This window comes from Ictidomys tridecemlineatus, chromosome 13 (assembly GCF_052094955.1).
Source record: "Ictidomys tridecemlineatus isolate mIctTri1 chromosome 13, mIctTri1.hap1, whole genome shotgun sequence".
Taxonomy (NCBI): Eukaryota; Metazoa; Chordata; class Mammalia; order Rodentia; family Sciuridae; genus Ictidomys; species Ictidomys tridecemlineatus.
The window spans coordinates 46,424,743-46,438,867 of record NC_135489.1 but is presented as its reverse complement, the minus strand read 5'-3'; the positions used below and the strand labels follow the sequence as shown (position 1 = coordinate 46,438,867).

The 14,125-nt window shown below is 33.4% G+C and overlaps 1 protein-coding gene across 6 annotated transcripts in view; it reads left to right on the top strand.

Moving 5' to 3' along the window:
- The window catches only part of Rbbp8 (RB binding protein 8, endonuclease), an 88,159-nt gene that overhangs the window by 59,640 nt on the left and 14,394 nt on the right, over positions 1-14,125 (top strand). For 5 of the 6 annotated variants that reach the window (XM_040274405.2, XM_005329035.5, XM_013360225.4 and 2 more), the window contains exons 9-15: positions 2,700-2,797; positions 4,556-4,668; positions 5,764-6,646; positions 6,726-6,852; positions 9,096-9,184; positions 10,350-10,464; positions 13,881-14,024. In XM_040274405.2, the coding sequence (XP_040130339.1) occupies positions 2,700-2,797; positions 4,556-4,668; positions 5,764-6,646; positions 6,726-6,852; positions 9,096-9,184; positions 10,350-10,464; positions 13,881-14,024 (1,569 nt within the window). Of the gene's footprint in view, positions 1-2,699; positions 2,798-4,555; positions 4,669-5,763; positions 6,647-6,725; positions 6,853-9,095; positions 9,185-10,349; positions 10,465-12,481; positions 14,025-14,125 lie in introns of those variants that run through there. The other variant, XM_078030271.1, reaches the window with a different exon arrangement.

The window sequence follows — 14,125 nt, the reverse complement described above, 5'->3', positions numbered from 1 at the left end:
TATGGTTTACTCATTTATTTTAAAAATGTATAAGTATCTACTATATGTCAAGCACTGAACAAAACAAGCCCTTGTCCTTGTGGAATTTATAATTTAGTTGGGAAAGAAAAAGAATAAATACATGTCAGGCGTAGAGTCAAGTGTGCTGAAGAGAAATGAAGCAGGTAAAAGGGATATTAGAAAGCCTCACTCATTAAGTGACACTTCAGGGGAGACTGAGGGAGGCATGTGGATACCTGAGAGAACATCATCCCAGGCAAAGAAAGTACCATTTGGTTTGCTTGAGAAACTTTAAAGAAACCTGTATAGTTGAAAGAACGGGAAAATCCTTTGAACAACAGGAGGAATAGAGTTACTACTGAGATAGAAGTGACTGAGAGCAGCAGGTTTGCAGGGTAAGGGATAGGAAAGGTTACAATTCAGGATTTTGGTTTTTTGTAATATTCTGTTTGAAATATAGAATAGATATTCAGATAAAGATTTGGGATGGGGAGTGGATGTAAATTTACATTTAGGGAAATTCAGGGTGAAGGTATGTATGGAAGTTTTCAGCATAATTTTCAAAACCATGAGACTTGATGAGATTTCCAAGCAAGTCAACATAGATAGAGGAGAGAAGTTGAGTACTGAGCCTAGAGGAATTCCATTATGTAAAGCAATGATTCTTAACTCTTCACATATTTATTCCACCTGTCCAGTGAGCCTTTTAGTTTTTAATTCCCCATATCACCCCCCCATGACTTTTTTTGGGGGGGGAGGGTTGTGGGGATTCAACCCAGGGTCTTATGCATGCTAGGAAAATGCTGTACCACTGAGCTACACCCCCACCTCACCTCCACACAATTTTAATATTGCAAAAATGCTATATATTCCATTCATGTACTCTTTACATTTCATTTGTACTTTATACATAAAAAGTATAAGACTTTTTTCCCCTGAAAGCCATTTTGCACTCCTTTCAGGCAGTATTGCAGCTGTTTTGATTTAGAGATTATGAAAATGAGAAGGAACGAACAAAGTAGCCAGAGAAGGAGCTGCCCATAACATAGGACCAAAAGTGAGATCCTTTAGGCCAACTGGAGAGAGGCAAAAGTTGTGTTTTCTGTTTCCCAATATAGGTAGTCCTAGACCTGCTCATGTCTTTTTTTTTTTTAATCTTTCTAGAAGGCTCTCTAATAATACAATCAATATTCTACTACTAACCTATATGCTAATAAATCCCAAATTTATGTCTTTGTCCAATGCTCTTCTTCTGGATTCCAAACTACTATATACCCCTGCTGCTGAGCATCTCTCTCTGAATATCTTTCATCTTCAGCATGTCCAAAATGGAAGCTTTCCTATCAGACCTACTTTTCATCCTTTTATTTACAACCTCAGTGAACAATATTATACACATTTCTTTTGAGTTATCTAAGTCGAAGAGTTCTAAGTCATTTTATATTCCTGCTTTTTCATCTTATGTTCTATGTGGCTTCTAAGTCTTACTGATTCCGGCTCCTGCATATCTGTTTTACATAGTTTTCTGTACCACCATGGTACTGTTTTAGACCATCAGTATCTCACACCAAGACTGTTTTCGTAATCTAATAAGTCTTTAAACTACTTAGCATAATCTGATCCCTAACTATCCTAGCTAGGTTCCTCTCCTTTCTACTTTCATCTTGTGTGATTCACTTCTAGCAATTAAACCACATGTAGTTCCCTGAACAAGCAATTTTGTTTCAAATATCTGGGACCTCAAGCATACCTAGAATCCTACTTTCTGACCCACATCTAGTTAACCTGCCACACTCCTCTTTCTCCTAAGGGTCAGTAGACATTACTTTATGTAGTTTGCCTTGATTTCCCCAAGGATGATTTAGGAGTCCTATGTTTGAGTCACCTTTTATGTGTACCTTTATTATGTTTATCACATCTACTGCAGTTCTCTTTTTACCTTTCAACTGTAGTCCATATGGTTCTTGAAAACAAGAGCTTTTTCTTTTCATCTAGTGCTTAAACATACCCAGCGCATAATAGGTACTCTATAAATACTTACTATGTACAGAAACTCTAAATATACAAAACTTTATAAAGTGATTGAATGTAGATGATTCCTATATAAATATACATTAGCTTAAAACTTGAAAAACATGCAGTGCTAAGAACCTCCACTATATTCACAAAACATACTATAAACATGGTTTAATTACAAATCCATTTTATGATTTTTTTTTACAATGTCAATAAAAGCAATCTATGTACTCCATTTAGTACATTTAGGAAAAATGGAAAACTGGAAAGGATTAGCAAGTGTGGATGCAAAATACCAGCAACTTATTGTTATTTATAGTAGATACTTTTGAGCTTTCTTGAACAGTATTTTAAAATTTGTCCACTATTTCCCCCCTGCACCTCCAAGTACTGAGGATTGAACCCAGAGGTGCTTTACCACTGAACCATATTCCCAGCCCTTTTTAGTTTTTATTTTGAGTCAGGGTCTCATTAAGTTGCATAGAGCCTCGCTTAGGTATGGAGGGTAGCCTTAAACTTGTAGTCCTCCTTCCTCAGCCTCCTGGGATTATAGGTGTGCACCACCATGTCTGGCTCCAGTGCCATCTTATAAATAGGTTCTTTGAGATTTTTTCCTACTTTTTTATAATTTTTTACATGTAATTTCTGAAACTGAGTAATTGGTTTGTTTTTCTCTTATTTAGAAACACGTGGAACAAGCAGTTATTCCACTGATAAATCATCTTTTAATTTGGCTACAGTTGTTGCTGAAACACTTGGACTTAGTGTTCAAGAAGAATCTGTAAGTAATGGTTTAGTTTGTTAATAATATGTTTTTTGATATGTCCGTTTAGATCTACTCTTAAAGAATTGAGCCAGAGGAAAATTACTTTATCCAAAGATTATTGAATAAAGGCCTAGAACAAAACTAATGTTAAAAAGGTCCTTTTATTTATCTCCCCCAGAGAGTCCTGAGTCTTCAAAATTCTTAGGATATGGGTCAAATCAAAATTACAGGGGAATGATAATGGCTTAAAGGACTTATTTTGTCAATCCTCTCTCTAGTCCCCTCTTTTATGCTTTCTTCCCACCCTCACTGTATCCAAGAGAAGACCTAAACCTTTAGGTTGGTTCAGAATTTGTTGGGTCTTTTTGGCATCTTTTAAACTGCGTCTTGGTTTGGGAAAAGATTGAATTCTCAGGACTACCAAGAACTGCCAATCCAATTCTTAGGGATTGGTCAGGGATTGGCCCCTGTTGTTTTCATTATTTGAATACTTCCTTACATCAGGCAGGTTTACATCTTTTTTCTTTTCTTAATTGATCCCTAGAAAATAGAAAACTTGAATTCTTCAGTCGTAAGAAGTTCTGTTTTGACACAACTTTAAATTAATTTTCTCTGCTTTAGTTAGTAAATGTGTACATACTCATAAAGTTGTCTTACTGTTGAATTTCTGAAAATTGAATTGATTTTTCATTACATTTGAGTTTTTGATGTATTCTCAAATGATAGTGGATTTTTTAAAACTCTTTGAAAATTAAATGTGTCTTAATAGTTTTTAATTTCCTCCTATCCATAAACCTAGCAAGTCAGTAGCTTAGACACCAGATATGTTATGGGAGCTGACGTCGAACAATTTGCTGCAGCTGTGGTGGTGTATGCCTATAATCATGTGACTCATGATGCTGAGGCAGGAGGATCATGAGTTCAAAACCCAGCCTAAGCAACTCTGCAAGACCCTGTCACTAATAAAATATATAAAAGTGTGGGCGATGTGGCTTGGTGGTTAAGTCTCTCTGGGTTCAACCCCTCGTATGAAAATTTAAAATTAAAAAAAAAAAACTTGCTCAGAATATGACGTACAGCCCAACAACATCTGTATCACTTTTGAAGTTTGTTAGAGATACAGAACCTTAGACCTACTGAACTTGCATTTTAATAAGATCCCTAGTTGACTTGTATGCATGTTAAAGAATAAGAAACACTGTTCTCTAAAGGATCCTTTTAAATTCATCTGTATTCTCTTCCCATCTTAGTGAGTTTTTTTGGAATTGGAGTTTTATATATCAGTAATACAATGTACTTTTATAAAATTTTAACATCTTAATGCTCTTTCTCTTTAAACTTAATATGCTTCATTTTTATTGTGATGAAATTCACATAATGTAAAATTAATCATGTTACAGGATATAATTCAGGGACATTTATATTATAAGAAATATACACCATATTATACAACTGCCACCTCTGTCTAGTTCCAAACCATTTTTTCCTCCAGAAGAAAACCGCATACCTCTGAAACATTCAGTCTTCATTCACCCCACCTTATAACCTGTGGCAGTCACCAATTTACTCTCTGTCCCTATGGATTTACCTACTCTGGATATTTTTGTGTAAATATGAAATTATACACTATATGTCTTTTGAATCTGGCTTCTTTCCTATAGCATAGTTTTGAGGTTCATCCACATCATAGCATTTACTCAGTACTCTATCCCTCATTAAGGATGTATAGTATTCCATTTTTGTGTGAGTATGCTGCTTATTTTACCATTGAAGGAATCTCAAGCTCCCCTGAGCCCTCTTGGTGATGAGCTCTACCACTGTTTGGAAGGAGATCATAAGGAACCGCCTTTTGAGGAATCTGCAAGAAATAATGAAGATAGTTTAAGGTAACTTGGGGCACTTTGGTGAAGTTTCATTATAATTAAACCAGTTAATTAAACCCTCTCCTTCAGCATTTAGTTTGCTATTCTGCCTCTATTTTCATTTTTTAAAATGTCTCTCCACTTAATGACCTGTTGAGAGCTTTTGTGCATTACAACAGAGAGGTGGATATTATTTTTAGATCCTTTTTGTGCATCATCAAATAGTGTTTAAGAGCTTCCAACCTTGTTATTCTACCCTTTTAAAAGACTCAGTTATCCCTTCTATGTTTATATTTCCAAGCACTGAATGCTATACAGAATGTATCTGTAAGTTTGGATGAACTTTCCAAGATTGTGTTGCATCTCATTTTTATATCCATTCTAACAATAACTGTAATGACCATAGCAATTTTTTTGTTTAGTTTTTAGATAGACTTATTATATTTAGTCTGTTAACAAAGTAAGTCATTAAGGAAAGTTTTATTATATACTTACCCACCCCTTTTTGTGGGGAATGTGGGACAGATGACAAAAATGTAGCTCCAAGAGATTGTTATTAAATGTCTTATTTAAGGTCACTTAATTATTAAGTACTAAACCCAGGATATCTATCCTATATTTTCAAAATTAAATCTAATGACCTTTCTACAACTATCTCCTTTGCTAGAGATAGGGTGGTTCTTAATTTATGTCTAATTCTATAGTATAAGGATTTGGGAGCTAGAGGTGTAGTTTATCAGCAGAGTGCTTTTGCTTAGCAAGCAGGAGGCATTGGGTTCAATCTCTAGCACTGCAAAAATAAAAGATTCTTTTTTTAATTTGTTAATTATTTTATATAATGAAGTTATTTAATTACTTTAAAAAACTTATGGGCAAGAATATTAGGGTATTAAAACATGTTTTCTGTATCGTTTTCCTCTACTTTTGTCTGCCAAATGGAAATAAAGCAACAGTGGTACTGTATCTTAAATTTTGGTTAATCATTATCTGCTTCTGATATGTAGAAAATATTTTACTATCTCTTCTGTATTAGCAAAGGTGTTCTCTTATGCCTATCTTTTAATTTTTTACCCTATTTCTTTAATAAGAATCAAGTTTTATCATTCTTTATTTATTTAGATTTTCAGATTCTACTTCAAAGACTCCTCAAGAAGAATTAACTACTCGGGTGTCATCTCCTGTATTTGGAGCTACTTCTAATGTGAAAAGTAGTTTGTGTTTGAATACAGGTTTATCCCCTTCTCTTTTAGACACTGGGAAAAAAAATCATCTGAAAACAGTCCCTTTTAGTAACACTTCTATTTCTAGATCAGAGAAGCCTAGATCAAAATCTGAAGATAGTGCTCTTTTTACACATAATCTTGGGTCTGAAGTAAACAAGGTCATTTGCCAGTCATCTTCTAATAGACAGATACTTATAAATAAAAATATAAGTGAATCCATAGGTAAAATGGATGACACTGATCACATTAAAGATATTACTGATAAACATTTGGTGCCCCTGAAATCTTTGGAAGGCAGAACATCTAAAAGGAAGAAAACTGAGGAAGAAAATGAGCATGAAGTAAGCTGCCCACAAGCCTCTTTTGATAAAGAAAATGCTTTTCCATTTCCAATGGATAGTCAGTTTTCAGTGCATGGAGACAATATGATGGATAAACCTCTGGATCTCTCTGATCGGTTTTCAGCTATTCAGCGTCAAGAGAAAAGCCAAGCAAAGGAGACCTTTAAAAACAGATTTAAGCAAGTGACTCTCTATGAGGCTTTTAAGCCCATTCCGAAAGGCTCTTCCTCAGGCCATAAGGCCTTGGATGGGAGCCGAATATTACCCAAAGATTCTTCAGAGGAGCCCTGTTTACAGGAGTGCATCCTCCAGTCCTTGAATAAATCCTCACCAGACAACAAAACACCATTACAGATAAAAGAAGAAAATCCTGTATTCAAAATCCCTCTATGTCCACGTGAAAGTTTGGAGACAGAAAATCTTTTTGATGACATGAAGGTTTGTATTAAATGTGAAAGGATTTTTATAAAAATGGTTGTTTGATTTCATTTAGATGCTAATGGTTATTTCTGTTTAGGGTGCTGGTTCTCATGAGCCAATAAAAATTAAAACCCAGCCAGTCCAAGGAGCATGTGAACTTGCATCAGTCCTTCAGTTAAATCCCTGTAGAATTGCTAAGACAAAGTCTCTGCAAAACAACCAAGGTATGGATGTTACAAATAGGATGTCTAGTCTTTTTTAAATGGCAAGAATATCATTTGAATTATTTGAATAAATTGTTTTAAGAAAAATAATCTTTTTTCTTCTTGCATGTTTTTGCTTACAGGATGATTCTCATTGGTTTAATTTTACCTTTGATTTTTCTGCTGTTGTGCTTTTTGAAAAAAAAATGAATCAAGAGTTAAATATCTGCTTTTCTAAGTGATTTTGTGGATTATTTTACATAGTTATTTCTTATTTCCTTTACAAAAGCTTTAAAAATCTAAACTATACAGAATTCTAAAAAATATAAATTAGAATTTTTATCATCCAAACCTTGTTCCTCACCCTGATAATCTGTCCTTTTTCTTTGCATTTACATGTAAATATGTGAATATTTACATTTATATAGGTTTGAAGACTTCCTGTTTGAAAGTGTTATTTGCCCTAATATTTAGATAAATCTTTCCATAATTCTACTTGTTAAAGGAGTCCTCTTGGGGGTCTGGGGATTTGTTATTAAGGTAGCAAACATTTCTGTAGTTCACATGCAGTATTTTTTTATTAACTATTATCCTTCAGTGACAACTTCTTCCTTCATTCTGGACTTACTTTTATTTTCTCCTGAAGCACATTCTTTACTTGCTCTTCCAACAAGAGTTTCATACTCTGTATGAAAACTTTTCTTTCACATTTACTATTTTAGCTTTGGGGAATTTATAATGGACCTATTTAAGTTTTCTCATTCTACTTGGAAACTACTTCACAATCTGCAGCTGCAATTGATGTAGTTGTCATTTCTTTTGTCTGCATACAATATGTTGAAAACCTCTCCAGACAATGTTATCATTTCAACTTTTAAAAAATTTTTATTGATTTGCTTGCTAAGCAAATACTAAACTTGGAATAATACAGAGAACATTAACATGGCTCCTACTTTTTAAAAAAATTATTGAAATATATATATCACATACCATAAAAATCACCCATGAAAATGTTCACTTCATTGATTTTAGCATATTCTCAGAGTTGTACGTCTATCACTGTCACCTAGGTTTAGGACACATTAATCACCATCTCTCTTTCTGCTCCCAATCCTAGGCACCACTGATATACTTTTAGTCTCCATAGATTTAACTGTTCTAGAGGTTTCCTATAAGTGAAACCAGTCAGTATATAATCTTTTGTGTCTGACTTTTTTCACATGGCATACTATTTTCAATTTTCATCCATATCATAGTATTTACCAATGTTTTCTTTGTATTTCTGAATAATATTTCATTGTATACTGTGTTTCATTTATTTATCAGTTTATAGAAATTTGTTTCTTTTTTGCTATTATGAATATAATATACTGTGAACATTTATGTACAAGATTTAGGGTAGATGTTTTTATTTTTTCCTTGGGTTATTACTAGGAATAAAATTATTGAACTATATGCCAAATCCATATTTAAACTTTTGAGGGACTGCCTATTTTCTTTTTTTTTTAATTGCTTTTATTTTTTAAATACATGATAGTGGAATGCATTACAATTTTTATTACACTTTTGGAACACAATTTTTCATGTCTCTGTATATAAAGTATGTTCACACCAATTCGTGTCTTCATGCATGTACTTTGGATAATAATGTCCATCACATTCCTCCATCATTCCTAACCCCCTGCCTTCTCCCTTCCCCTCCCACCTCTCTGCCCTATCTAGAGTTCATCTATTCCTCCCATGCTCCTTCTCCCTATCCCAGTATGAGTCAGCCTCCTTATATCAGAGAAAACATTCGCCATTTGTTTTTCGGGGATTGGCTAACTTCACTTAGAATTATCTTCTCTAACTCCATCCATTTACCTGCAAATGCCATGATTTTATTCTCTTTTGTTGCTGAGTAATATTCCATTGTGTATCTATGCCACAATTTTAAAATCCATTCATCTATTGAAGGGCATCTAGATTGGTTTCACAGTTTAGCTATTGTGAATTGTGCTGCTATAAACATTGATGTGGCTGTGTCCCAGTAGTATGCTGTTTTTAAATTCTTTGGGTATAGAGAAGAATGATAGTTGGGTCAAATGGTGGTTCCATTCCAAGTTTTCCAAGAAATCTCCATACTGCTTTTCATATTGGCTGCACCAGTTTGCAGGGACTGCCTATTTTCCAAAGCAGCTAAACCATTTCACATTCCCATCAATAATATGGGTTCCAGTTTCTCCATGTTCTCACTAATACCATATCATTTCTCCATATCTAAGATGCATCCTTTGAAAATATCCAGTGGAGTATAGATCCAGGAGCAGACCTTTCTCAGTATAAAATGGATGTTACTGTAATAGATACGAAGGTAAGTTAAAAAATAAAACCAAAGCCCATTTGGTTCATATTCTAATGAGCTATAAACCTCCTCTCCTGTGACCTGAGATAGCTAATTCTTAAAACCTTTATTTATTTATTCAGAAAACAAATAAAGATGTTTATTCTTCCAACTTTATATTATTTTTGAAAGGGTAATAATACTTTCTGACTTTAAAGGCATTTCCTGAAAACCATTAATATAGTTTTTAAAAATAATGCAAAATTCTACTTATATCTTTTTGCATATTTTTATTGGTATATTAGAGCTGTTCATAATTATGGGATTTGCTGTTACATATTCATATATGCTCACAGTAAAATAATGCAATTTGGTCAGATCTTTCCCATGTGTTTCCCTTTTCCGTCCCCTCTTCCTCTTAGTTATATATTTTAAATATATAAGTTAAATATTATAAATGCCCCCCATTCCCTGTACCAGGAATTAAATCCAGAACCCTTTTTATTTTTTATTTTGAGATAGGGTCTTGCTAAGTTGCTGAGGCTGGCTTTGAGATCATCCTGCCTCAGCCTCTCAGGTTGCTGGGATTACTGGCATGTGCCACCGTACCCAGCTAAAATAATTTATTTTTATCAAAGAATTCATTATATGTCTTGACTAGCTTTAGAGTAACATACCAATAAGAAAAAGTTTATTTTTCCCATTGATTACTTTTTTAAAAATTGGTTTGCCTTATATTTAGGTTCTGCATAGATTGAGAATTTTTTCACTTGGTAGTATAGTAATAACAAAAATTTTAACAGTTGCTAAGATAATATGTACACATTAATAAATCAAATTTGATTATTGAAATTATCATTCTTGGCATACAATGATGTTTATTATAGTGAGGCTGACTGGGGAAGAAGACAGGAAAAACCCCAAAGAGTTCATTGGTAAATAAGCCTCCTTTCCAATAGCAGCAGCCATCTTTTCCTGTGTTTGAGAGAAGATGGTTATATATTGAAGCTAAAATATTTTACAGGCAATAAAATCTAGATCTCTGTTCCTAAAGAATAAAAATAAATATAACAGTTCTCAGGAATAGTAAACATTTATATTACATATGTTTTGCCAAAATTTTTTGGTAAAAAGTAAATATAAAACCATAAAGGAATAATCATTAAAATCTTGGATTTTTGAAATATTTATTCAGGATGGCAGTCAGTCAAGATTAGGAGGAGAGACAGTAGACATGGACTGTACATTGGTCAGTGAAACCGTGCTTTTAAAAATGAAGAAGCAAGAACAAAAAGGAGAAAAAAGTCCAAGTAAGATTTTTTTTTATAATTGTAATAAAATTAGGAATGAAATTTAGTCATATCATTGTACTGGTTTAGCACAGTGCCCTCTTTATCATAAACTAGGGTTTTTTCCTGCTCTTTTAATTTTATGTTTCTCTTTAGTAAAACTTAGCTTCAGTATTTTAGGGGAAAAAATCTTTAAAATAATTTTATTTCGGAAAAAATTCAACTGCCAGTTTTGTACATGAAATTTAGTTGGAGCACAGCCTATTTGTGTGTTGCTTGTGATTGCTTATTCTATTCAAGGAAAGAATTAAGTACTTGGTGCAGAGCCCATTTGGCTCCACAAGACTAAAATATTCATTGTTTGATCTTTTAAGAAAAGAAAATCTGATTATTAGATAGTTTTTCATAAAAAGTGCAAAAGGGATCCTAAGAGTACTGTGTTTTATGATTTTCTAAATCAATTTAATAAAAAAGGAAAAATCTAGTAAGACATTAGTGTAGAATCCCTAAAAGGCAAGAGAAAGAGTATATATGCTGAGTTAATCTATCATATTAGCTTTAATAGACAACAGATTTAGTCAAATCAGGGTCTACCTACTTTTGTAGTAAGAAACTGTTAATCCTTCACCAAGAAGTTTGATTTTCCACAAGAGGAGAGAGAAAGAACAATGGAATGGTTCTAGTTAGCACTACTTTAGCACATGATGTGAGAACACATAGACTGCTGACAGCTGTCATTGATCATCCTTATGTATTTAGAGCTTGACACCTGGGGATATAATACTAAAAGTGGAGGCATTTTTCAGTGATCACCTGTTAGACATTCAGGCAGGTGATACATTCCTTCTGCTAGACTTTCTATAGTCTACCTTCTTAGGGCCTTTTTAAAAAAAAAAAAAAAAAAAAAAAAAGCTAGTCTTGCTTAGCTTCTCTTAAATCGACTTTTTATTTGCTGCCCCAAATGCAGTGAGTGATATTTCAGTATTCCTTGCCTTGAATCTTTGTTCTTTATTTTTTTGAAGCAGAATTTATTGTTATTTTTTAAAATTTGAATTACATATGGGATCATCATCACTTATTTTTTAATCTTCAGTCTTTTTTTTTTTTTAAGAGAAAGAGAGAATTTTTTTTATATTTATTTTTTAGTATTCGGCGGACACAACATCTTTATTCGTATGTGGTGCTGAGGATCGAACCCAGGCCGCACGCATGCCAGGCGAGCATGCTACCACTTGAGCCACATCTCCAGCCCAAATCTTCAGTCTTTAGACATGATTAAGCAGATGGCTTGTTGTAAGAATAGTTGTGTGAAATAGGTGACATTACTGAAACCCTATTTTGGTGGGGGGGAATCTGCCCATAATATGTAAAACCTTTTTAACACTTAGAATTGTTATTATTGAAATAACTTTTTAAATTACTGCTAACATTTTAATTCAGAAAAATGTTTTCTATATCTCTATTCTGTGTTAGACTTACTAGGTGCTGTGATAGATCAATAAAATTATGCTTTCTTAAGTATTTTGCAGTCAGAAGTCAGACCAACAACAACAACAAAATAAGTCAGCAATTTAACATTGTGATTTACTAACAGCATATACAGAATGCTTTAGGGATGTGTATTATTATTATAGCACCTGACCCATGAAAATAATATTTTAATTAACAGATACACCCCTTAGCATTAAAATAAATATTTAATCACTCAGTAATAACAAGCAAAAATTCCATACCAGGAAGTATTTTAGGAACTGAAAATTTAAAAAAAGAAAAAATACCTATCTCATGGAACTTATATTCTAATGGGAAAGAAACAAGCAGATATATAGTATGGTAGATGAAATACATGGTATGATAGATGATGGTAAGTCAAGGAGAAAAGGCAAGGTGAGAGTGATAGTACAGTATGTTTCGGAGAGGTAGTAGAGTAATCTCATCTGACCAGTATTCTGTCAGTTTTGTTTTTGCTTTTGTTTTGCTTTGTTTTTGGGGTTTTGTTTTGGTACTAGGGATTGAGCATGGGCATTTTTTCACTTAGGCTCTAAGTTGCTAAGGGTGTTCTCAAACTTCAGATCTTCCTGCCTCAGCCTCTCAAGTTGCTGCGATCATAGGTGAGCATCACCATGCCTGATTTGTTTTGTCACATTTGTTAGCCAGCTAAATATGTTTCTGGTTTTTCTTAAATTCTAATGTATTTTAAAATGTAATTATGAGCAAGGTGCTGTGGTGCATACCTGTAATCCCAGCAGCTCCGAGATGCAGAGATAGGAGGATCCAGAGTTCAAAACAAGCCTCAGCAAAAGTGAGGAACTAAGCGACACAGTGAGACTCTGTCTCTAAATAAAATGCAAAATAGGGCTAGGATGTGGCTTAGTGGTTAAGTGCCCCTGAGTTCAATACAGGGTACCTAAATAAATAAATAAAATGTAATTATGTAATGGGAAATGTAGTTAGAACTCGAAAGATGAACTTAGCACTTCTATTTATCAAATTGGGCATTGGATTATTATTTCTATAAATTTAAACTATCAAGTGCTAATGGTGATACGAGAAAATACTGTTTTTCCTACTTCATTAGAAAAACAAGTAAAAATTAGATAGGTTTTAATATCCACTGTTTATACAATTTTTGTTTAAACTTGGTGCTTATTGTCATTTATTTTGTTGTATTTTTTATTCCTCACAGCTTCTTTGGTAAGCCTCCTTTTGGTTTATATGAATTGTACATGAACTGATACGGGGAAGAGGCTTTGATGTTTGTAAGCTGGTTATGTCAGTAACAAAAACTAGCATTTTCTTCACATGAGTAAAGGATATTAAAAACCATTGTAAATACTCAGATAACTACCAGGACATGAGAGTTTATTTTTGCCTCATACACCAAGTATAATTTAAGCCTCACCATAAGAATCATGATTTAAGAAGTGCCTTTAAATATCTCAATGTATACATTATAGTTTGTTAATCACTTACAGTCACTGAGTTAACCCTTAATATCACTGCTTGTAACTATTATTTTTAGGATCACATTTTTAACACATGTTCACAAACATCACTTATTTATGTCTGTTCACTTAAAGAACACTTCACAACTCTGCCTAGAACCTATATTTTAATAGTTATGTTTTAAAGAATTGTTTTTAAGCATGTCATTATATACATTACAGTTTTTAGCCCATTTATATTCACTTTAAACAAAGTTTACAGGTAACATTCTTAGAACCATCTTATACACTTGAATCTATAAGTTCTTCATACATCTCTTCATAAAAAGAACACTCTTCAAAGTAAAGCCTGTAAACCACATGTAACAAGAGTCCCTAAAAGCCTCATTACATATTTTGTGGCAGTTATTATAGGTTTCTCCTTGGTCTACATGGAAAGCAGAAAGCTAGTTTTGTTCTAAGCCAGTGCTTTTTTTTTTTTTTTAAACATAGATGGAGAAAATAAAATGAACGATAGCTTGGAAGATATGTTTGATCAGACAACACATGAAGAATACAAATCTTGTTTGACAGATAATTTCTCCCAGATGGAAGATGAAGAGGAGGAATTGTCTGCTGCCACAAAGAAACCAAATAGTAAGGCTGTTTTCTCTTTAAATTATGGCTTCTCCGTTAAACTGAGTTCAGTAAGCAACTCAAAAAGCTAATTAACCAAGGCTTAATAATGCATTATTGTC